Raw genomic sequence first — 25,961 nt, 5'->3', positions numbered from 1 at the left:
CCATCTTTTGCCATCTTGATTGGCTAGGCTAGTTCATTTATTCAAGGCATGGGCAAAGGAAGCTAGGAATGCACATGCACAGCTCAGCTATGTCGCCAGACTCCTGGAGTTATCAGACAGACAGACAGATTATTGCAGAAGGGGCATCACCTGTCCCTTTGCAATAATGACCTGCCTGATCGGGCATTTGTGAAAGGGGAACCCTAGTGAAGTGGAACTTTGGAGAGCTGACCTTCCTAAAGTAGTCAGATTTGCTTGCAGGTTCAGAGGCACATTACAAGTAAATAAAAAATAGTTTATGAAAACAAAAACTGTTAGCATTTCAAATAATTAATCTTCTGTACCTTCAAGTTAGCGACATGTCTTTTCAATATTTTACCCTAGATTTTTTTTGTTTTCAAGATTAAAACATTCATCTGTATCTCTGAGTTTTATCTTTGGCGAATGTTTAGGACTAAAGTATGGTTGCCAGCACAAAGCTTATGACAAATCTCAGTATGAACGACTCATACACTTGACATTTAAACCATCGGGCTTCTGTTGTTTTTAGCATGATAAATGTGAGATTGTTCTGTAATTGCTGGAAATGGGGTGAGTGGGTGTTCACAAGCTGCACAAAATACACATATTTTATGTTCTCTTTTTAAACACATTTCTGTCTAAGAATTGGCTTGAATCATGTGTCTCTTGGAAAAATTTAGTAGTAAATGAAATGATGCAAATTTTTTTTCTACGTGTATTGGTGTAATATTTTCCATTTGTTATCTTCTTAGTGGCCTGAAAGACAAGAACTTCATGCTTCATTATGAGGTAAACTTTCAGAATGACCTGACTTGTAGCGAGCTGTATCTATACCGCACTGTAAAACCTCAACAATATCACCTTTTAAATCTCTGTGCACACCCTGAGAAAAGATTCTGTTTAGTGGTCACAATTAGAATGGTGATGATGTGTGACAAAACCTTGTTGCTTCTTCTTTTTAATCATTGCAAGTTAAAACAATAAATCTGATGGCAGTCAGGTATGACTTGATCTGACTGCTGAACAATAGCTCTTTATTTACAAATCAACCTGCCTAAGTGTGCGTCTTAACATGGACTCTTTGGAAGGGTTGCTTATTCTATACACTGCAGAATAACAAAAAAAGTTAGTTTGCCTTTCTCCTAGCTTCTTATAATCAAAGCCCAGGAAATGGTTAGTACTTTTCTTTGAGCACGGTGCAGTAGTGCAGTCTTATCATAAAATTGGGGTTACTCACCATTCCCTTGGATTTCAGGAAATGGATAGTTACCCTTGGTTGAGACTTGTGTGTGTGTGTTAGAAGCGGAGGGGGGCTCTATTCTATACTGACTAATTAAGATATAGGAAGAAGTAAGGCTGATGACCAAAAGAAGGACCAATTAAGACTCCATTTTTCTAATGTGATTGCTTCAACCTGGATTATCGGACATTACATATCAGCTAAATAAGCCTGATAAAGTTCTTACAATGCAGTAATGAGATTTCCTCTTTCACTACATGAAGTCTGAAATCTGACCAGTTATTAGATATGTGCACCTTAAACAATATTAAATGGCCTTAATAATAGCTCCTAGCTCTTCTAGGTGGTCTTTTCTTGAATTTTTCTTTTGATACAAAGAAATAGTACCTCTGTCCTTTGACAAACTGTTTTTGTAAAATCCGTATTTCCATTAGACAACATAAATGTTTGTTTGTCTTTCAGTTTCCACCTTACGCAACAAACGAGATTGGCAAGGTCATGGGGATGAACAGGAGAGAGCTGGGCCATGGTAAGAATTATATACAAATTTCTTTATACTAAAAGGTACATTTTGAATCTCACTAATATTGATTTAAACATGGAAAAAAAGGCGTCATATACGGATAGCTGTCAATACTGATATGCAATTATGAAAGACAATACGAGTGGCCTGGAGCCCAGTAATTTACCTATGCATGCAAAATACTGGTAAAGTAAAACAAGCTATATGTACTTAATTGTATTTGTTTGATGAGCTTGTTGACACATTTTTTATCAGTATATATATATATATATATATATATATATATATATATATATATATATATATATATATATATGGGTTAGTTTTTACCCATGCACCACCTCTGTTAACCCCTAACACACCACAAAATATGCAGCATGGTAATATGGTGGTTTATTATAGTTCCACATTGATATGTAGCCAGCTCTGAACACTGTTTGATATAATTCTGTTTATAGGCGCTCTTGCAGAAAAAGCTTTAAGGCCAGTCATTCCGAAGAATTTTCCCTTTACAATAAGAGTGACTTCTGAAGTACTAGAGTCTAATGGTAAGTGACATGAAAAGAAAGAGTAAACTAAAGTTTAATCTTTCTATAGGCAGACATTAAAATCCCAGGGTTACCTTTAAAGGTTGTGATGGAAGCCATCCAACAGGCAAGTGGTAAGTGATTGAGCGTCCTTTAATTCGTACATTTTTTAAAGTTTTCAACTTCACCTTAACCCTATTTTCAGAAACATTTGGAAGAAGAGGTTGGAAGTGTTATCCTCCTCAATTCTCTCAGGTTTAGTTTAATTTAAAGAGGTACAGAACTCTGGAAGCTGTGCCCACAAAAGGCTACCAGAGGGCAAAGGGATAGTCACACATTACACTGGGGCTACCTAAGTACTGCAAGGGTTAATCTAACATTGTCTAGGGCAGTGTTTCTCAATCAGGGTTTCTTGGTGTTCTTTGAGCAATGAGCAATTTGTGTCGCTTGGGTCAGTTTACCTAACATCAATGATTTTTATGATTTTTATGTAAGGGTGGCATTCTTTCCAGTTGCCAGCAATGTAAGAGGCCTTCTTCTTACTGACACCATGCTAATAATGCTCTGTAGGTTGTAGATATAATTTATTTAGACGGAGTTACCCTTAGACCTGTTCCCCCAATAAAGGGTCTGGTCCAGTAGGAACAGAATAAGGTAGTATTCTTGCATTATTCCATACTTTCCCCATGCTTCTTCCCAGCAGGGTGACCAGTCTCCAACACCCCCACCACCTTTTCTTTGTTCCTGAGCTGATTGGGACTCTCCAATCACATCATGTACAATGCACAACCACTTCTGCTGCATTGTATGCAAGGATATAGTGGCAGCCCACATTTAGGAAGCGCCAGAATAGAGTAGAGTACACGCTACCAGGGGGAGGACGGAAGTAAGTAATTCCACTTATTTATCATCCCCTTAATAAAACAGTTACTTTGCAGTGCAGTGGGGACCTACTGTAAGGGTACATTTGTGTTTATTTTTACATAAGATCTCTCTCCATTTAATTTTGTTTTCGGTAATAGAGCTGTATACAATTTTGAATCCATACATTTTATCTTATCTAGTGGCTAAAAAAGAAATTCTGCAAATAATGAATAAAACAATTGCAAAGCCCAGAGCACAGAAGAAAGAAAACAGCCCTGTCGTAGGTAATATTTATGAAAAATGTTGTGGTGTTGTTGTTGTTATTCCTGTGCTGTGATATAGGAACCATAGACATTAATGTAGCGCTTCAGTTTGATTCATGATTGTCAAAAAATGCTTTCATTTTTAAATAGCTGAAAAAGGTGTAGAAGTTTATTGAATTATTCTACCAAATTTTTGTTTACATCCTTTTGTGGATATATTCCCTGCAACATTCAGCTTGGTTGCCACTTGCTTGTCTTAAACCAGAAAAGTTTCAATTTTGGGTATATTGTTCTAAAATACAAAGTCAATAAGGATACACCAAATAACCCAGACCAATAGCCATCATGGACTGTGTATCTGCTTATAATATAAATCACTTTTAAAACCCTGTGTTTCCAATAAATGTCTTGCAGAACTTCGGTTAAATCTTTATGATGATTAAAATACCCTCACTCCCTCCCTTCTCTATTGGGGAGATTTTCAGCTCTCGCTTGGGCAGTTATTAACATAGGCTCCCAATTAAAAGTTTCTCCTTTCTTTCTTTCTGTTGGCAACCATAACATTATGAATTTAGCTTCACTGTGTAATAGTAACAATAGTTACCTGGAAATCCTTTAAAGCCAAACAGATGTTCCAATCCTACTGTACTTTCCTAAACCACAAAAAAGACATTTTGACTTTAAATACACTTTTAGGAAAATAAGTGTTATGTTATAGACTTTCCTATTCAATATGTATTCACCCATTCATCATCTGTACTGTTTAGTTTTATGTGCATATATGATAAACCTAGGGTCTGTGAGAAAATAGTGCTAACTAAGTCATTTTTTTTTTAAATTAGAAAATGTCAAAGTGCCCATATCCAAGAGAACGAGATTTATTGGTCCTGGAGGATATAATTTAAAGAAACTTCAAGCTGAAACAGGCAAGTATTGAAGTACACACATTTTCAATTTATAAAAAAATAAATGGTATGTTTTAGCTATATGTGTAAAGCTAAAATCAAAGTATTGCATCCCATAGCGTACTGATGTCTGATAGAAAAGTAGAATGAGTGTGCTGACAAATAGCCCCCACACAGGATTTGTAAAAAAAAAAAAACATATAAACAGAAAACTTTGTAAACTTCAGCTGATATATACTTTTTTTTTTTTATTTAAAAAAAGGCGTAACTGTGAGCCAATTAGAGGAAGAAGTGTTCTCTGTCTTTGCTCCAACACCCAGTGCTATGCATGAAGCCAGAGAGTTCATCAGTGAAATCTGCAAAGATGATGTAAGTCCACCCATGTTTATGCTACATGTGTTACCCATTATGTGCTCGCTTTACTATACTCATGCTAAATGACTTTCTGTATTGCAGCAAGATTTCATCCTGGAGTTTGGAGCTATATACACAGCCACCATTACTGAGATCAGGTAAAGAAGAACCTTTTCAAATCCTAAACAACACACAAAATTGTAAATCACGTATTTTTCTTAGGCTTATTGATATCTGTGACAAGTTATAAATGGTTTACCTTTTTCTTTTGTAGGTAAGAGCACAATCCTGCCCATGTGCTAACAATATTTTATTATTATTACACAGTATTTATTTAGTGAAGACATATTACACATCGCTTTACAAAGTCCATAGTCATGTCACTGGCTGTCGCTCTCAGGGGCTCACAATCTAATGTCCCTACTATAGTCATATGTTTTTAATACAGTCTAAGTCCATTTTTGAGGGATGACAATTAACCTACCTGCATGTTTTTGGATAGTGTGAGGAAACCCACGCAAACACAGGGAGAACCTGCAAACTCCATGCAGATACTGCCCTGACCGAGATTCTAACCTGGGTACCGCAAAGGCCAGAGTGCTAATCACTGAGCCACCATGCTACCCCTATATCAAATATACACATGTAGGTTTACATATTTGTTTGAATAGAACTGTGCTAGTCCCCTATTTACATATGCAGTGTAGTTTCTGGTGTTTCAGCTCTTATAACATTTTTTCATCTTTGTTAGCTAATATATAATTTATGGAAAAGACATGTATTTAAAACTGCTGATTCTGAAGGTACTGCTATGTTAACCAAGGGGAAAAAAATGTTCTCTTTTAGATAAGCTTTTAAGAGATGCAGTGAATTTATTCAATGCTGGTCTGTCCTACAAATCTGATTCATTGGAAAACACATTCAGCTTTAGCCAGTGTTCTCTCATACCTTTGGGACCTATACTGTGTCCAAATACAAGCTTGCAGCTTCTGTTTTCTCTATTCTTTTACCTGTTTTTAGGTGGAATTAAAAAGTACGGTAATACTTTTTTTTTTCTTTATGGATTTCAGGGACAGTGGTGTGATGGTAAAGCTGTACCAAAATATGACACCGGTTTTGCTTCACAATTCACAGCTTGACCATCGAAAGGTAATTTTTATTTAAACCACTCTTATTGATACATACACAGATCTCATTCTACTGCCCCAAATTATGTACATTACCTAAAGTGTGATTATAGTGTATTTTCAGTAGGCGCACATCTCCATATTTAATACAGTGGTAAAAACTAGGAAGCCCAGGCTTTAAAAAATGCAAAGTCAGTTGGTTGGGAAGGTTATTAGGTGTGATTGATCTCCTAGTCTGTCTTTACTAAAATTACAGGTAGCCACCCCTTGAGTGTCAATACAGGAATAAATGAAGGAAAGAGAAGGGGACTAAAGGCTAAGTATATTGCTTAAAACAAAGTATATAATATACAATTATACAGATAATGTGTACACTGTCATTATAACCTTATAGGGTGTGGACTAAACGCCAAGACAAAAACATCTAGTAATGTCTTAGTATTGTTGACTTCTTGTGACTCAACGCGTTTCACCTATTTGGCTTCCTCAGGGATGTATGTAAGATGCAGTTATAATTAGAGTGATACTAGATGATAAATCTGTGATGAAATACCAAAGGTGATGCCCAGGTATGGAAACATATGGTTACTTAGATATGAATTGGTGAGCAGCTCCGAACATTAGTAGAAAGGTTCCTCATAGGAGGGGCTCCCAAGAGACCAGGGTCCTAAGGATGTTTGAAGAAGTTTGGAGGTCTGTGTGGTCCAAGTGGCAGCATAGGAGCATATCAGCACATAAGCAGATAGCCAGAGGCTTCTAGCTGGCTCCTACTCCTACTCCTTCCTTCATTTATTTATTCCTGGTTCAGAAGGTTTTCATTGTTGATTTAAAATGTTGTTTAGTACAGCACCAATTATTCATAATGTAACAGACAGAATTTATTCTTTTAAATATTTTTTATTTATCTGACTCTTTAATCTGGTTTCTCTCCAGATAAAACATGCAAGTGCACTAGGTTTTGAAGTTGGTCAAGAAATTCAGGTATTGTATCCATAAATGTGTTATGAAAGCATGAAAATCACTTACAATTGTGTGTGGCCCATTAATGTGTTAATAGATCACAAACGTTGAAGATATTGTCTTTCACTGACTGATAATTAGGCTGGCTAAAATGTATTTTTCAGATATGAGTGGATATTGGCGAATTTGTCCTCTGCCCAAAACTGCAGTATAAAGATCAAGTATTAAAGAATTAAAAATGCAAGCAGGCAGGTACTTTATTGCAGAATGGACAGGCAAAATCAATCAATAAATAAAAAAAGAAAACTTTGCATTAGTTTTAAGTGCACGTGCCTCTCCTTGCTCTGCCAGGGACACAGACAACTTTACCCAGTCTTTTTCTGGGTTCTCAGATCTAGATAATACATCCTCTGTCACAGGTGCCACCATCTCTTTCACTCTTCTCTTCCTAGCTGCAATCTTCCACCATTTTTATCTTGGCTGGGGTGACCTAACTCCTGCACAGGCACATGGGGGTTTGTTCATTCCCAGCATGCTCAAGGGAAGCCAGGATTGTTGGTATACTGGCAACCAACACTAAGCTGCACATACACATCAATGTCACTTTCTGCAATAAAGCCTTACCTAGTCACAAATTCTTAAAATGGAACTACCTGATCACAAATTCCTAAAGTGGAACTTGAGTTCCGCTTTAACCTTTCTACTGGCTTGTTTAAGTCTACAAAGACTGTTCCTTTTGCTCATGGTAACAAGTCTTGATTAAATTTGAAGACAAAAATGTGTTTTATTGCTGAAAGCAGTTCTTTCTTTAGATAATGTGAAATAAAAGTCTCATAGAGAGAATTATGTACTTATATATTCTTGTGCAGCCTAAGGTATGTAGAGGTACCAGTTGTATTTTCTATGTAACTTAAAATATTGGATCAGTCACATCTGTGCCCTTAGACCTTGCTCACATTAAAGTTACCACAACATACAATAACACAATGTATATGTTGCTTCCCAAAGCACCATATAGCATGCTTTGTGCATTGTGATGTGCTATGTTTTAAAATAATGCCTTGTCCATGTATTGACAACCATTTTAGACTAAATCCACTGCCTTGTGTAAATGCTTCAGCACACACATTGGGGTGTGAGGAAGCCTTTATTTGCATTGTGTGTTGTCATAGTTGAATATACTGTATTGCTGTCAAATAAAATCAGCTGCTGTTCTTGGTAGTACAGTGGTACATTATGTCTGATTTATGTATTTTTAAACCGAATTTGTATTCCTGAACAGGTGAAATATTTTGGCCGAGATCCAACTGATGGGAGAATGAGACTGTCTAGAAAAATTCTTCACTCTCCATCAAGTACTGTGGCCCAAATTCTCAGTGACAGGAATAGTATTACTATGGGAAACGGTGACGCTTCATCTTAGACATGGGGACTTGTGCTGCCATCACTCTGCACAAATTAACATTTGTATTCTGTATGTATATTCTGTAGATAATCTATTTTAATTCACTGACAAAAAATTAAATGGTTTGTACTTAATTTTTACATGTGTGTTTTTATTCTTTTTCTTCATGAGACTATAGCCTGATTTTTTAAAGCTCTCCAAGGCTATAGAGGATACACTTTTATCAGTGAAGCTGGGTGATCCAGCAAACTTGGAATGGATTTCTTCAAAATCATTTGCTATTTGTTTTCCATTCTGGACCAGATCCATTCCAGATTTTCTGGATCCCCCAGCTTCACTGATGAAAGTGTATCCTCTTCAGCCTTGGAAAGCTTTAATAAATCAGGCCCTATAATTAACAACCCATCATAGCAGCAGCACATTCGGTGCTACAGGCCTACATGAGAACTTGGCTAACTCATAAGTAAAAAAAAAACTGGGTAATTCACTTCAGGCAAAAAAATGCCAAAAAATAAGTGGTGTTTTTAGAGGTATAGACAGCTGTGGTCATACAGATCTCCACTTTCTTTTCAACGTTGGCTTCACCCTGCTTTGCCCCTAAAATCTCCTTGTTGTTAAGAGGGATCTTCCATCACATGAATGAACCAATACTAGGTAAGAGGGACAAAGCTGGTTAGGAAATGATGTCTCCCTATCCCTGTAATTGACATGTAGTTTTCACTGAAGGGATTACCTCTGTGCATTCAGGGTGTACACGACACAGTGTACAGGTTATTAGTATCAGCAAATTAGGCTTGCAAAAAAATACATTGCATACAAAATTATTAAAGAAAATTGTTTTATATAATGATGGTATTTGTTAGTGTATTGATCATTTTCCTGTTCTACGTAAAGTGGAACTAAAGTTGAAAATGAGTGACCAGGCAGCTCTTTATTGCATACAGGGACAGAAAATGTCTCCTCTGCAATAAAACATACCTGGCTGATCGCTGTCTCCTGCAGCTGCTGGGACTGAATTCATTCCTGCATGCCCCTGCAGGAGTTCCATCCTGATAGCTGAAGACTCAGGCAGAAGATTAGGTACAGATGGCTGCTCCCACATCATCAAGGACTGGTGTTATTAAAAAAATTGTGATCAGGCAGGTAAGGGTATTTTATTGCAGAAGGGACATTGCCTGTTTTGGGTTTGGTTCTGCTTTAAAGAACACAAAAACAGAACCTTTAATAATGGGGAAAAAAAGCTGTTGTAAAATGATTGTATAAAAATCTGCCCATGGTAAAAACCGACATAAGGCTCATTTCTCAAAGCTCAGACAGCATACACATGTAAGACTTCTGACACTGGAAATGTTCTTTCATGATTGTCTCCAGCAACACCAGATCAAACAAGCGCTGTGCACACGGTGCTGTTATGTTTTATGAGGAGAGGAGGATGAGATCTTCCTCACCAAAGGATATTACAGCAATAGCCCCTAATGTTATTTATTACATCAGATCACTAAACAACGTCAGCGGATCGCTGTACACATGCTAGCTTTGTGCCCAAGAAAAATATTAACATTCATCACGGGACACTTACCTTACACATGTTTGTAGGCTAACACACCTAGATCTTTATTTTCATGATCAGCAAATTGTACACAAATTTAAAAATGTTCTTGTATTTGTGTTATAACTTTAGTAGGTGCCACAGCAAAATGTTCCTGTATCATGTTAGCCAAGACAATACAAAGGTGAAAGAAAAAGATTTTGTATAAATGAGTAACTGAATTGAATGGATTTTTAGTTAGGCTGCGTACACATGTTAGACTTTTGTCATTGGAAAGGATCTTTCACAATCCTTTCCAATGACAAAAGACTGAAAGATACATGAACAAGAGATGTACATACAGCACTTTTCTGCCATATGGAGAGGGAAAGGGGGGAACTAGTGATCAGCACCCCGCTGCATTCTCACCCCTTCACTTGCATTGAGGCCATATGTGCATCTGCCAGGACAGATCTGTAAACAACTTCGACCCGTCGCTGTACACATGTCAGATTCTCATCCAATACCAGCCCTGAGGCTGTAATCAGATGAGAATCATCTGACATGTGTATGTAGCCATAGTCACTAAAGGTCAGATCATTTGTACAATTTCCTACTATTAAAGCTTTTCAAACTGGTTATAAACTCCGCTCACACCTATCACACCAGGGGATGGATGCAGATCTACAATGGTGACGGTTATTTTCAGTTGAGCCCATTAAAGTTTAAAAATTCCAATATCTTCCACCATTTGTGAAAGGAGCTTCATGTCATCCATCCATCCTAAAGCAGAACTAAACCAACTTATTTAGTGGCTTTCTAATAGAAGCTCAGGTTGGAAAAAAACAATACATGTTTAAAATAAAAGTAATTTTTTCTACAAAGGTTTATATTTGTATTCTGCATACTATTACCAAACTTGTGTATGCTATGTATAAGGCATGTCACTGGTGAGAATAGTCACCATCACTGGTGCCATCAAGTGCAGAACAATGGCATCTGTAGATCATAATAAAAGCTACAGACGTCAAATGTTTGTTGCTGAAAATGATCCTTCTTGATTGATTCCAGTGACTGATGAATGAACAAATACTGCATACGCATCACCATTATCTTCAATGGAGAGGGTGGGGGGGAGTGAACAACATTTTGTGCTGTCCTCTATAGGGGAACCCATCAGTCATTCTCAATCATTTAGTTTTGATGGATTGATGAACAATGATGGGGTATCTGTACATGCTGTAGGTCAGACTGTGGCACAAGATGAGTGCAACCATTCATCTTGATTCACTTGCTGTTTCTAACTACAAAGGGATGGGGGGGGGGTTAGTTCCACTTTAATAAATTTTGCATTTTATTAGGTGACTGTACAGCTGATGTTTCCTCCTTGCAAAACTGTTTAAAAAAATCCCATAAACATCCCATGATATGGGGTTTTATTTATAAAATGGGGGAATGAGATCTTCCCTCAAACATTCCCTCATAGGAATCATCCAAGTCCATGTGTTTCAATGGCAATAATTGATTCCCCCCATGGAATATTTCAGGGAATGTCAGATTCCCTTGTTTTATAAATGGAGCCCATGGAATCCTACTACCTCCATGGGTAGCGTAGGTGGCTTTGCAGGACATTGACTTAGGCTGGAACCTTTGGAATAGACTGAATGCTAGAATAAAGCTGCATGGATATGGCTGACATGTCACAATTGTTTGTTTTTCATTGATGTATTTATTTTTGGAACAAGGAAATGGACCTTAAAGTATATCACGGTGTAATATGTTGGCGCTATATAAATCTTGTTTAATAGTAATAATAATAAGTTGTTTAATGTTTGGTTGTTTAATAAAAGCACAAAGGTCTAGCTCTCTGCTTCTTCTGCCTGCCAAATGATTTTTTTTCTGCTTATCCAGTCCTGAGATTTACATGGCCTTGTCACAATGCAGAGCCAGGTGGATGCCATTACTTTGTTAGGTGGTTTTGTCTCTCTCCCCACCCCACCCCAATATGCAGACTGGACATCCATCTGCTCACTCTGCTCTCTCCCTATGTCATCATCTTTCTTGTCGGGACATTTGCATTCAGCACGCCTGATTGGCTCCCAGTCCTGCCCCCCTTCCCAATCAGATGACAGCTGTGTAGCAGTAACAGGTGTCTAATAACGAAGAATTTGGGAATTTACATTGGTTACATATACAGGATCAATAAACGTAATATTGTAATAATGAAAACAGAGCTGCATTAGTTTGTGTCTTTTTTTCTGCCTGTGGTAAATCCTAAAAATACTTCACATATAAAATAAATGTAAATAATTCTGCATTACATCTCATGGCTGATTGGTTAAATACCAGACAGGTGCCGATCCAAACCTTTCATCATCTTCCATGGCACATGACACATAATGCCATTTAATCCATATAATGAGCTCAGGCTGTCATGGACACACCCCCAGGGGGCGGAGCATTCCCTCTGAATCAGCTCTGCAAGAAAGAACTTCAGTGTTTCTCCACCAGGGTTCCTCCAGAGGTTGTTAGGGGTTCCTTGTGAAATGAGCAATTTGGGATTATAATGTCAGTTTAGGAGACACTAATGATTTCTTTGGCTATCTTTAAGGGAAACATTCTTCCTACTGACCATCACACTAATGTACTGTGGGCTGTGGATATAGAAAGTATAATATGGATTCCCTGAAAGTTATTTCAAGGTTTCTCCCCGTGTTAAAGATAAAAAAAGCTGGGGTATTTGTTCAAAATGTTACTTATATAGCTGCTACATTTAAGAACATAATAGGGGGAAGGGGCAGAGCAGCTGGGCCAGCACGGGCAGCAATCTGACACTTCCAGAGATGAAGATAACTGTGACATGCGGACAGAACAAGTACTGCACATACTTTTACTGCTGGCTGATAAAAAAATTGATTTGTTGCCAATATTATAAGAAAAAGACCATAAGATCTTTATTTTTATTTGAAAAAACTGAACTGAAAAGGACATTGATTTAAATTTTCCATCAAGACAGATTGCAAGCAAATAAAATAATTCTGGAAAAGAAAAGTGCTGCAAGTAAACATTTTAAATACTTTTTCTGCAAATGTTTAAACTGGTACCAGGGTCTCTTTGAGTTCTAAGAAGAATTCCTTACGTAGACAATGTACAATTTCTGCATTGATGAATCAGTGTCTGAAAACAATCTTCAGGGAGATTGGCACGCGTGTGAATCATATTGGTCCCGAAAATATTGGCGCAGTGTAAAGGTGACAGGTTCTCTTTACGATTTCTGCCCACACTAAAGATGTCCGCTGAGGGTTTTCCCTCCATGTCTCGCCGGGGTGTCGACATCGCCCCCTGCTGGTAGTCGCTGTTTCGCAGACGTCACGGGAGATATTCTTGGCCTCGTAGCGCCACCGTAGCCCCTGCCAAGCCAATCCGGCCAACCTGTGCTATTTCTCGTTGGAGGAAGAGAAAGGAGAGAATCGGGTTACAAGATGGCGGCTGTGTGATCTGCGAGCAGGTCGGAGGGGGCTGGAGAAGGAGATTTGTGAGAAGAGAAGCCAGCCGAGGATTCGTCCGCACTGATCCCATCAGCCATGGTCCGCGGTGGGGGGAGCCGAGAATAGAACGCTGCCGGGGGGAGAAGAGTGCGCCATCATGTCTGACACCAGGCGGAGGGTGAAGGTCTACACTCTGAACGAGGACCGCCAATGGGACGACCGGGGTACCGGCCATGTGTCCTCCACCTACGTGGACAGGCTGAAGGGGATGTCTCTGCTGGTCCGGGCTGAGTCTGACGGTGAGGAGGACGGGGGGGTATCGACAGCAATACCAGGCCGGGGAACCACAAGTCCCAGCGTGCCGAGGGGGGCTATTAGTAACGCGGAACCAAAAGTTCTGCATGTCAGGGGGGAGGCGGGAACAGGGAGACTACAAGTCCCAGCGTGCAGGACCCCCCCCCCCCCCCCTTTATAAACTGAGGTACCACAAATCGCAGCATGCTCCGAGCTTCCTGACTGAGAAACCAAAAATCCCAGTGAGCCCGGGGCCCTTCCAACTCTGAGGGCCAATGTTCTATGGGGCCTCAGGCTTCTGAGGTGTGGAACCAAAAGTTCCTGGGAGCAGTGGGGGCCTCCAGTTCTGAGGCACCACAAGGCCCAGTGTTCCTTAGCACTAAGGCCCAGCAAGTTCTGGGGTTTCCTTGGGTGACTTGGGGTCTGGTGGAACAACCAGAAGCCCCGTCATGCTTCACAACCCTTCAACAAGTCCTGGGGCCCCAGACTACTGGGCTGAGGAACCAGAAGTCCCAGCAAGTTCGCAGGTTCCTTTGGGTGCTACACTGAGGAGCAGAAAGTTCTGCGTGCTTTAGGCTTCTCAAGTTTTGAGAAACAACAAGTCCCAGTGTATTTGGGGCCCCTAAGTGCAGACCTGAGGAACTAAGTCCCAGAGCCATCTGGGGTTTCTTTGGCTGCCACACTTAGTAGTAAAAGTTCCCAGCAAGCCCTGTGGCTGCGGGGGAACCAGAAGACCCACCATGCTTATTGACCCTTCAACATTGAGGCAATGGGAATCTGCACAACTTCAGGGGCCCCTGACTACTCAACTAGCGGAGGTCCTGGTGACTATTGGTGCCCCTCTGCTGCTTAATTAGAGGTTCTGATAAGTTTGTGAGGGCTAAATGAGAATTCCTATCATGTCCAGACCTGTAGATGCAAAGGGACTACAAGTGACAGCATGCTCTAGTTATCATAAACTACTGACCATCAATTCTGTGGGGCCTGGGGGTCCTCAAGCTATTGTAAAGCCAACACTGGTTGGGGTGCAGACTAAAACTCAAAAGTCCCCCAAAACAAAAAAAAATCATTTAACCTTTAATTCCGCAGGACAGTCAATCGATCCGGAGGTCTCTTCCGTCGGGTCCCGCGTCGTCCCGGCATCGGTCTTCGTGCCGGCACTCTTCTCTTTTTGGTTCTTCTTCCTATGTCACCTGACCCAGCTGCGAGATCAGGTTACATGGATGGGAAAAGATACTTGCTGATCTCACTGCGCATGAGTGAGATCGGCAATTTTTTACCTTTTCACGAAAAGGATCACCCAGGAGCCTCCCGGGATGCGTGATGTAGGTATTCCGGGAGGCTTTGCGCTCCTATTCATTCTCCATCGCCTAGGCGATTGAGAATTAGGGGGCGAGACTGCATCCTTTTAATAAAACAAACAGAATTTTTACATTACATGGAGGTCTTAAGAGTCCCCTAGTATCGGAGATCTGCACGGTCATGTGATGAAAAGATACGGGGTGGCCGGGTTGTCTTCTGTCCACCCAACACTAAGCTTGTTTCTAAATCCATTTCCTTTCATCTAGCCTGAAAAGTTTTCTGTGACGTCCTCATCACGCTGCAGAGAAAACAAATAGTTGAAATATCTACGTTTGTCAATACATAAACATGGCTCATCCTTGGGACTCGGCCCATTGTTTACTGTGAAACCTTAGTAAAGAGGTGCTTGCGTTATACAAGGACACAGCGCTATGTGCACCACCCAATAACACACCGGTGTACATTGTGCATCTTTAGTGCAGTAACACTAAGGCTGCATACACACGCTCAGATCTTTCACGATCCTTTCCAACGACAAAAGACTGAACGATGCATGAATGATTGCTGTACATACAGCGCCATTCTGCCCTATAGAGAGGGGAGAGAGAATGACAGTGGCACCTCGCTGTGCTCTCTCCATTCATTTTGTATTATGACCGTTTAGGGATCCGCCAGGACAGATCCATGAACGACGTCGGACAAGCACTGTACACTCAGATTCTCATCTGTTATTAGTCGAGAATCATCTGACGTGTACGTAGCCTTAGGAGGATGGGGATCACACCCCAATAAGTCTTTGGTGCACCCAAATCTCGCTGTGCAGATTGGGCTCCTGGCCTTTTAGGTGAAGACGCTGAGATGTGCAGTGCCAAACGGGTCACCCTGTGAGGATTCCAGAAATGAAGGGAAATGTAAGTATAAAGCTGGCTATATGATAGTGGACGATTTCCATCCTACACCTCTCAATATCAATAAATAGATATCTGATGGAATATTGATTGGAACGCAGTCACCACTATCTCTGTATGGTTTAATCCAGTACATAGTTATATGGCTGTGGATTGCCTGTCACCCCCCTGCCTTACGCTCAGTCAACTAATGACTGGGCTGTCCCAATCAAAGTTATTTGTTAGCAATTATAATTACCAAGTTTTTATATAGCACCGAAATATTGCACAGCCATTTACAAACTCCATAGTCATATGACTCATGTTCAATCAAATATTAGTGAGTGCCCTACCTTTTTAAAGATTTTATTCCAATGTTTTTACTACATCAAATATCTACCATAGTACAGGGAATAGTATATTCTCACCTTAAAATGGAACTAAAGCCGCTCAATTTACCTATCGCCCCCCCCATCTGCTTCTTCCTAGGAAGGTCCTTCAGCCATCTTGATTGGTTGTGTCGGGATGATGTAACTCCCACATGCCTGATTTTATAAACTATTTGTTACACATCTAAAGGCCCTTGCCGACCCATGGTGAGCCACAGCGTTATGCCACAGGTTCAACCTAGCTGCTCCCATCCGAGTAGATGGAAGCGAATCTGCAATGTGTTTTACATGTGGCTGCAGTGAATCGCTGTGTGGTTCCCGAAAGCAACAAGTTACTTTTAGCTGGGTGGTTGCTGTTTAGGATTTGCGCATGCTAATGTTTGCCTTGTCATGCAGTTTGCCTCTCCTTGCTGCACGGCAGCAGCTTGCTATGGGCCCTGGAGCTGCCAACAATGTGGTTTTGCACCACATCTCTGAAAAGGGCCCTAAAAAATAAAAAAAACAACTTGTAATTCAGATGCAACACATTGATTTCCTTATTGTGCATCAATGGTAATTCCTCTAAGTTAAAACCTATTGCTTGTTTGGATGGCTCAGCTTGTGCTCAGATCTGGGACTTTGGCTATTTTTAGAAGTATACCTGCAAGGAAACTTCTTACCAATAAGGATATGGCTTGTCATTGTACTTCCTGCAAATATATCACTCATAAGTGGTCTGTTTGCCAGTAACTATATGAACACAAGTGACAGATTTTGAAGATAACTTTACTCAGATGGTTTCTGGGAGGTCAGTGGGTTGATCGCCTGCCAGCTGTCAATCTGATGCCAATGCTATCTTGCTCAAAATTGATGGGCTTCTGTTGGTATTCATTTACTGCTCACCATGAATCCTTCTTACCCTTGTCTGGCAGTCATCCAAGGCTACATGTACATGTGAGGCAGAAACAGCTCGGCTTCCCAACCATCCATGTAAACTTAGCCTTAGAAATGTATTTGTGCGTGACTGTGCCCCCCTATTAGACAATATGTTCTGTGATCTTGTTGTGGTGCCTAACTTTATCTATCCGTACAACTTCATAGCAAGTGCTACACGGCCTAATGGTAAGTTGTTTGTAGCCCCATGGCCCCATGCCATATCTATTGTATCAGCCATAGAGTTTTACTTTTCTTTACGTGTTTTTATAGTAGCGCCTTTTATTTGCAGGCGAGGCATTCTCATGGGTGATCCAGATAACCTGGTTGGATTAAAGTAACACAATCATGGCAATAGCTGCAGATCGATGCAGCGTGTTGGAAGAGTAGGGGGAGGATTAGTATAGTCAACTCTTAGTTCCAGCGGTTGGGTCTCTTCCGTTCTGCCCCTGCATCATTCTGCCTGGTTGTAGTTGCCACTGCCCATTGCCATTATTCTAATTGAGTTATTCAGTCTTGTGGACAGGAAACTAATCCCCAACAGCAGGAAGCGTAAACTGCAAGTAGGCTGAATGGTGCAAGTAGGCTGAATGGTGCAGTGAGTGGCGGTGGGGACACGGACAGTGGCTGGTAGCTACACCAGTTCTCCCTCCCTTCAGCAAGTCACCCCATTCTACTCACCGGTATCCCTCTACAATTACATTACTTGCTTTCCTGGGTAAGGATGGCTTTTTTTACTTCTTTATATTTACGTATACGGTAAGCTATGAAACATTATATTTTGGTTCTTGGGATTAGATATACTTTTAGGACACTTCATTTAGTTAATATTGCAATGTATTCAGCTGCTTTAGGAGGTGCATGGCTCCAGGTTAGGGGGGAGGGTAGGATCCAAAAGCATCATTGGAGAGTCCATATGTGATAACATTATGGTGATTGATATGGCTGTATAAACTGGGTCTACGTCTGCCCATGAAATACCATGATGGGTCATAGCTTGCTGGGATATTGTGCTAGTGGTTGGAGGATTTGCCATAGATCAGCAGCATGTGAAAGCTCTGTACAATATCTACAAGTACCTTTTGTATAGGACAAGTCCCAACAAATCCCTTTGTCTACTATGTCAGTATGCAAATAGATCATTTTATGTATCTTGTTTTTATCTTTTTTTGTTAATATTTTTAAGTTGTGAATTTATTGTTCTTGTGATATATAGTTGTGGTTTTAGAAGTTTAAAGCCAAACTCCCTTATACTGCAGCTGATCAGTGATTTTACTAAACACTGACTTTCTTTTAGTATACTACAGAAACTGCAGCAAGCCTGGTAGAGCTTTATTTCCCTGAAAGGGGTATGGGTAGCATCCCCTAGCTGTTTGCTAAGCTTTCATTGCTGATCTATTGATTGATCAGTACCCTTGGTAAATGTACAGTGCATTTTGGGAATGGTGGAGGATGTGTTCTCCTCCCAGGATAAACTGCTTTAACCCTAGCTTCCAAATGCTGTCACCTAGGGAGGAAGATGACATAAGTAACCGTGTGTATGATGTACTACCATTTACCATTCATCTTATACAGTGTTTGGTCCCGCACATCCAACATGAGTTGTGAGAGAGCAGGAAAAGTGGGTTTAGGTGCCTTGGTGGCTGTTCTACAAGAGAACATGTAACGTTACCCATGTGTCTCTTTTTCTAGCTTGGTACCGGTATACTTGGTATAGTTTTTTGGGAAGGGGCTTTTAGGCAATAAGACTTTTTTTCGTGGCCAGTAGGCTGGGAGGTGGTGGGGGACAAATGCAGCATATACAGGAAAGTCAGACATTGTAAATAATTTTTTATGCCTATATCTTGGAATCTGCTAATTATTTTTACATGCAGTTTAGAATGCTAAAACTTAAAACTGGGGGGGGGGGGGGAAGTAAAGAAAAAAAGTGGGATATAGGCAGGGTAGCCAATCATGACTTTGGAAAGGAAAGGTGCAGTGAACATCAAAGCTTCCTGAAAATTCTAGTTGCCTGGCTGTTATGCAGATCCAATGGCTCGAGCACTTCCAGAGGCAATAACCTGGAACAAGAATGTTGATTTGTAGGTAGAACTTCGTGATCATGTTTGTTTCTGGAAGAGGGCTTGGCACTGAAGACCAGCAACAACTCTTTCCTCCTCTTTTTCTTTTGTTATGCATTTGTGCAAGAGTTATTGACAGTGAGTTTGGGCTGTCTATGGAGAACCTGTTCAAAACAAGCATTTCCTGAGAGAAACATTCTGAGCCTCAGGCTTCAATACTTATAATTGTTAGATAATCCAGAACATGTATGATGCTAGCAGCCTCCACCAATACTTGGCCAGGTCCATGTCAGGTACTCAAACCATTAAAGTTATAAAATCATAAACTCTCTGTAACACCCAGGCATCTAGCATTTGCAAAAATATATTGCCAAGGGTAGCCTTCGTATTGCATTTCTCTATAGAGGTGTTTTTTTTTCCAACATAAAAACTTTGTGTATAGTGATTTATTTTTGAAATACATAATCAAATCAAATTTTGGAAAGTCCCAACTTTTTGTAATTTTTATAGAGGAATCGTGCTTCGCCCACTAATCTAAGAACTCTGCCTGGATCACTAGTGATGGGATAACTACTGGGGAAATTTTAAGAAGCAGCAAGAGAAATGGAGGAAGCAAAGATCCAAAGAATTCATCCAGCAATAGCAGAAAGATGCATGCAGTTCAGATTCCTCTAACGCAAACCTCAGAGTAACAACATTGACAAATCTCATGCGACTGGCAATCTCAATCATTTTTATATCGGGACAGTCCAACTTCAGTGCCCAAGGGTCACAAACAGGCCATTACCTATAACTGGTTTATTTTCAGACTGAAACTGCAGTCATTGAGCCATTCTGCTTTATAGACACTGCCACATATCAGTACTGAACATTTCTAAATGACCCCCATGGCAAGTCTTCCCCTTTCTGGATAGCTCAGGTCTACTATATAAGTTGTGTTTACAAGCATTCCTTTGACATTTTTTCCACCTTTTTCATTTATGAATGGTGAATTGTTCAGTGATGTTTACTATGTCTCTGGGAAAGTGAACACAGCAGCATAGGCATGTATTATAAAACACCAACTCGCAGCGTCTAATATTAGCTCTCTACTTCATAGTGTGCCGGGTTCTTTACAGCTCCATAGTTCCATGTTCTGACTTTCCGATTTCATTTCTTACGGTACAAAAACAAATGCTACGTACCAGGCAATAGTTGGGCAATTTATTCCCAAAGTAAAGAAAAGTCCAACTAATTGATCAGCAGAGAAGGTTCTAGCAATCTCGTTACAATTTCAGAATTATTTTCCTGTACCTGGGCTTTCATTTTCCTATACAGTTTTATGATCAAAAAGAGCTTGTTAGTTTTATGTAAACCTTAACACTGAACTTCTTTATTAACTTTTGGTCTGATCAGTGTATACAATTAAAGTGGTTTATTATATCTTGTGAAAATTCCGAGCTGTTCTGTGCACGCTTCTGTGTTCTCATGAAGTATAATTGCCCTTCCTTATTCATATTTTGTTCCACAGAACAATCTGTTAAAAAAAAAATGGGATAACGGGATATTGAGTAGTTTAGCAAAATACATCTGGGTAAAGTTGACACCACTACATTACCATCCGTACCAGGGTGTAGTCCTGTATTGTAAAGTTCTATTGTCCTCACATTTTCTTCTTGGTTTTGTTTATGCTTCAATGTTTATTTTTGTTTGTATCTTTTCAGGTTCCTTACTTTTAGAATCAAAGATAAACCCAAATACAGCATATCAGAAGCAGCAGGTAAGAGCAAATACATTCAGAAGTGATGTTGTATGTCAGAATCTACAACATAAATATTGCTTAGTCCACCTTTAGAATTTACATCCAGCCTGGTCATATTTACCAGTAGCAAAGAAAGGTTTACATTTTGACCTTTTTATACGTTGGTTTAAATGTCGCGCACAGGACTTTTTTGTGTTCTATAAGAGAAAAAAATAAAATACACATTTAGAGTGGGTTTTCTGTATGCAACTATATATGTTTCATATACCAGCCCATTCAGTTTTCTTACACCTTGTTCAGTCTACCTGCACTAGTGTTTTTCATGCACTGTTTGTTTTTTAATTGATATTTTACAACTTATGCTGGAGAATGTATCATCGATGGTCTTTATAATTTGCGTTGAGACCATACATTGGAAAGACAGATATTCGTTAACAAATGAAATGCTTGACCTGAGTTGTTGGTATAAAGCAAATCTTTGAGTGTTTTTACTTAATTTTGTTGAATTTGATGGGGGGGGCGGGTGGAGTTATAACGCATTCTCTGAAGCTTTTGAACAAAATGTAAACTGTAAAATTATAACAAAGTGAACCTCATTTGATTTGCGTACAGCTTTATGCCAGCTTTACACAGTAAAATTTTGGATGTCTGTTTTTTTGCCCAAAAACCTGTTATTGGTTAAAATTAAGAAAAAATGCACCTCGTATAGCTTGTGTTTTACATTGATATAACTGTTTATTCATAGGACACGTTGATTGTTTGGTCTGAAGCTGAAAATTATGATTTGGCTCTCAGCTTTCAAGAAAAGGCTGGTTGTGATGAAATCTGGGAAAAAATATGTCAGGTAATATTTTCATTTTTTTTGTTCCCCCCCCCTCGTGTCTGCTGATAATTTTCACAGTATGCGGTAATACAGAGTGATAAAAGGCAACCCACAGATACTCGGGTTGCCTGGCATTGTCTTCTGTCAGTTTACACACACAGCATTGTTACTTAGCAATGATCAGTCAGTGACCGCAAATACCTGAGAGCACATGGTTTACTAAACCTAAGGTGTGCTTCTAGTTGTGATTCAGAGAGAACTTTGCTGCACTTACTTGGACTTGTGCAAAACATCTACAAAGATATGTATCATTTGTGTTTATCCAAACCGTTCAGAAATTGTAGAGACGGAATAGATTGCTTGACAGAAATTTAAGGACCCTGTAAAAGCAGACAATGTTAACAGAAATTCAATTTCATTTTCTTTGAATGTAATCTAAATTCAGTCTTCAAATTCACAAAAACCATACAGGGGAAAGCTCTACATTTACAATCGTTTGTCTAATAATGAAGGCTGTTACATAATTGTTGGAAGATGATTGCTCAGTCAAGGTGTATGGTTAGCTTAATGCTGCCACTTGGAAATGTTGTTGCTCTCATCCAGAATCATTTTATGGTTTGAAATGAGCAAACAAAAACTGGTGAATTTAAAGGTTACTGTGATGATTTTGATAATTTTATTGTATTGGCAGGCTGTCTATATATATATATATATATATATATATATATATAATTTATTATACAGGATTTATATAGCGCCAACATATTATGCAGCGCTGTACATTAAATAGGGATTGCAAATGACAGACTAATACAGACAGTGATACAGGAGGAGAGGACCCTGCCCCGAAGAGCTTACAATCTAGTTAGGTGGGGGAAATATATATATATTTCCTTGTTACCAGAATTGGTACAAGCATGACATTTTTAAATAGAAAAAGTTTTTTGTATTTTTGAAGCTTAGCATCTTTTAAAACATATAATTTAATTCTTCAGTGATACTTTATTTGTTGCATAAGTGAACTTGTGCATTTTTAATTATATGCACATTGGATGATCGCCGTTTCTCATGAAGATGGTCATTACCCAAAAGAAATCTTTACTATGAAGCAAAAGGAATCGCCTTAGGGAGACCTAAGGTGTAAAAAAAAAAAACGATTTGGAATTTGTATACATACGTATGGTTAACCTGAATTGGCCAATCTTTTATTTGATTTTCAGGTTCAAGGGAAAGACCCTTCAGTGGAAGTCACCCAAGACCCCATTGATGAGTCGGAAGAAGAGCGCTTTGAGGAAATGCCTGAAACTAGCAACTTGATTGATCTTCCTACTTGTGAACTCAATAAACTTGAAGAGATTGCTGACCTTGTTACCTCAGTCCTGTCATCACCTATCCGTAGGGAAAAGTTAGCACTAGCCTTGGAGAACGAGGGCTACATCAAAAAGTTATTGCAGCTTTTCCAAACCTGCGAAAACTTGGATAACACGGAAGGATTGCACCATTTATATGAGATTATTCGAGGGATTTTATTTCTCAATAAAGCAACTCTGTTTGAGGTGATGTTTTCGGACGAGTGCATAATGGATGTTGTGGGGTGCCTGGAGTACGACCCAGCCTTGGCTCAGCCCAAAAGACATCGAGAGTTCTTAACGAAAACAGCAAAGTTTAAAGAAGTAATCCCCATAACAGACTCTGAACTTAGGCAAAAGATCCACCAAACGTACAGGGTACAGTACATTCAAGATGTCATCCTGCCCACGCCATCTGTATTTGAAGACAATTTTCTGTCTACACTCACATCTTTCATTTTCTTCAACAAAGTGGAGATTGTCAGCATGTTGCAGGTAAATATCACTAATCTCAAAGATCATTTGTATATCTCCTTGGTTGCTGGATCTGTAAAAACATTCTTGTAAGTCTCTGTTATATAACATGGTATAATTTGCATGATATTTTTTTTTTTTTTTTTAATTTCCTTTTATACTTGGACCTGTAGATGAAAGAAAACAAGAAGGCGTTTTTCATGACTAATGCCCTGGTTCAAAACATAATTTCAGTTTTGCTCTAACTGACCACATAACATAATCTCATTGTAATTTTCTGAAAAACATAACCTTTTGTTTAAGCGGAACTAAAGTCCCCATGTTAGTGGGTGGATCGGGCAGGGACAATTAAGCCACAGCCTAATTGTAAATTATGTCCTTACCTGAAAACGGGGTTCTTCCAGTCCGTCAATAGCCTTACTCCCTCTTGTTGTTCTATCACCCATGCATACTGTAGTTTTGTCCCTGCATAGACAATCCTGGCATCTTGACTGATAGCTTACAATTAGTAAAGGTACTGGCGTAAGTTATGGTGTTCCTGACAGCTGCTTGTTCCTGTGCACTGACTCGCTAAGGAGTGCCAGGTGGTACAAGCTCTATAGCTTGTACCTTTATTTAAAGAATGGTAGCTCCATGTTTTGAAAGAGAGGGAAGCAGATCCTGACACTGAAAAGTTAGTATATCACATTATTGATCACAAATGAGAATAGGGGTTGCATCCTTCAGAAATTACGTTTGTTAATATGCTATTTCCCCAATACAGTATTTTACCTCCCCTTGAGCCTCTAAACCAGATCAAGTATTTTAAAGGGAGAAAAGTCCTTTATTTGTTAAAAATAAGTCTGAGACTAAAGTATTGGTGTTCTCTTGTGGATTCTTCACAGGTATTTATGAAGAATATGTACTATAGATGGGGAAGGAAACTAGTTAGCAGTTATCATTGGTCCTGTGGTTATGTAGACAAATTTTCCTGATGTGGATTGTCAGTTAACCTTTTAGAGCATCTGCTGACTCCTGCCAATGGGTGATGTGTAGTTTCATCCCCATGGATTAGCTGGAAACTCGAGGACTGCTGTCTGGTGATCACTGCAATTTGACACTGATCTTTAATCTTCATACAGACCCTGAAAATTGTAGCTGGAAATGATCCTTGGTAACTATTTGCAGCTACAGTGGAACACATGAGTGCTACATAGACTGCGCTGTTTTGTTCTGTGGCGAGAAGAGGAAACGAGTGGTTGTCCCCATTTAATCCTCCAACAACTGGCTCACCAACAAAGTTTGGGGACAACTGTACAGACACTAGACTTTGCCAGATTTCCATCATCTCAAATGAACATTGGTAACCTGGAATAGGGGTAAAATTGTATAGATATCTAATTTTCTTACATAAAAATTTGCCAAATACAAAACACGCTAAGGGAATTAATTGCCTGTCTGATTATATTTTATGGTCCTAGTAGCTAGCTATATAGGTTCCGTTTTATTGCAGCAGAAATGGTATGTAAAAATTAGGATGGGTATTTTCCTGCATTTACCCGCACACTTTTGCTTTGTGACAAATTTTCTAAAGGGAGAGGGCTGATGCATGGCTTTTTGTACCCTTGCCATAAAGCATCACCAAAGTAAAGCAGTGAATAACTATCATGGTTCTTAAGGGAAGAGCTGTCCATTCTGGAACATGTGCTAAGTGAAAGAGGCAACAAAATTTCCAAGTGGTTTACAAGCTACATTGGTTGCCTATGACATTTTATAGATCTGTTGTGTTAGCTAGAGACCATCTGTACTACAAAAAATACATCAATGGGAGCTTGTCACATTACAAATATTAAAGCTGCCATTGCGGACTGTCTTTTCTGCTGCCTATTGTGGTACTGGTGCAGTATTCAGTACCAAGTTCTTGGCTGTGGCGTCAGCTACATTTTAGAGGACATATTTTGTGGTCAAAAAGTCAATGCGGGCCAAATATCTAGTCTCCGAGATTGCCTGTAAGCCTACGTCAGTGCATCTTATTCCTATTACTGATTGCTCCATGTTATTAGTGTCTTTTGTTTGTCTTTTGGCATTGTTTCGTCATGTCACAGCTGCCCCACTGAAGTAGAAATAACAGAGACCCTTCCTCCTGCAGGGTTCTTGAGCAAAGTTTCCTGGGTAGTAGGAACAATTAGCAGCTCAATAGTGGCACCAAATCTCATGAGACCATACACAGTATGTGGGCACAGAATTGTCTAGGACAATTGCATGCCAGTAAGCACTTTGATAATAGCAGATAGATCTAAGGCAAAAATGTAGATTTTACAGAGTATTGCTAGGCCAAAATCCTTTCCTATGCTTTTTTATTTTAGCTACGGTAGTAGAAACTGTCCACGTAGCCCAGGGGAAGTGTTAAGCTACGTACACACTTCCAATTATTATCGTCGGAAAACGAACGACGAACGTTCCTGCACGATATATATGAACGATCGTATAGCACCGATACTGCACATAGAGGTAACGACACGATCGTTCGTAGATATTGTACACAC

At 39.5% G+C, this 25,961-nt stretch overlaps 2 protein-coding genes across 2 annotated transcripts in view; both read left to right on the top strand.

The window, feature by feature from the left end:
• PNPT1 (polyribonucleotide nucleotidyltransferase 1) overlaps positions 1–8,323 on the top strand; it is a gene marked incomplete in the record, with an annotated part of 26,729 nt that extends 18,406 nt beyond the window's left edge. The window contains 11 exon segments of the mRNA XM_072410269.1: positions 774–810; positions 1,724–1,790; positions 2,243–2,332; positions 2,386–2,445; positions 3,376–3,459; positions 4,281–4,364; positions 4,606–4,712; positions 4,800–4,855; positions 5,768–5,846; positions 6,758–6,805; positions 8,067–8,323. Coding sequence (XP_072266370.1) covers positions 774–810; positions 1,724–1,790; positions 2,243–2,332; positions 2,386–2,445; positions 3,376–3,459; positions 4,281–4,364; positions 4,606–4,712; positions 4,800–4,855; positions 5,768–5,846; positions 6,758–6,805; positions 8,067–8,207 — 853 coding nt within the window.
• Positions 8,324–13,142: 4,819 nt separating this feature from the next.
• The window catches only part of PPP4R3B (protein phosphatase 4 regulatory subunit 3B), a 29,430-nt gene continuing 16,611 nt past the window's right edge, over positions 13,143–25,961 (top strand). The window contains 4 exon segments of the mRNA XM_072409505.1: positions 13,143–13,504; positions 20,753–20,808; positions 21,536–21,634; positions 22,834–23,457. Coding sequence (XP_072265606.1) covers positions 13,363–13,504; positions 20,753–20,808; positions 21,536–21,634; positions 22,834–23,457 — 921 coding nt within the window. The 5' untranslated portion in view covers positions 13,143–13,362.

This window comes from Pyxicephalus adspersus, chromosome 4, assembly GCF_032062135.1.
Source record: "Pyxicephalus adspersus chromosome 4, UCB_Pads_2.0, whole genome shotgun sequence".
NCBI lineage: Eukaryota > Metazoa > Chordata > Amphibia > Anura > Pyxicephalidae > Pyxicephalus > Pyxicephalus adspersus.
This window is presented reverse-complemented; position numbering and strand designations above follow the sequence as displayed.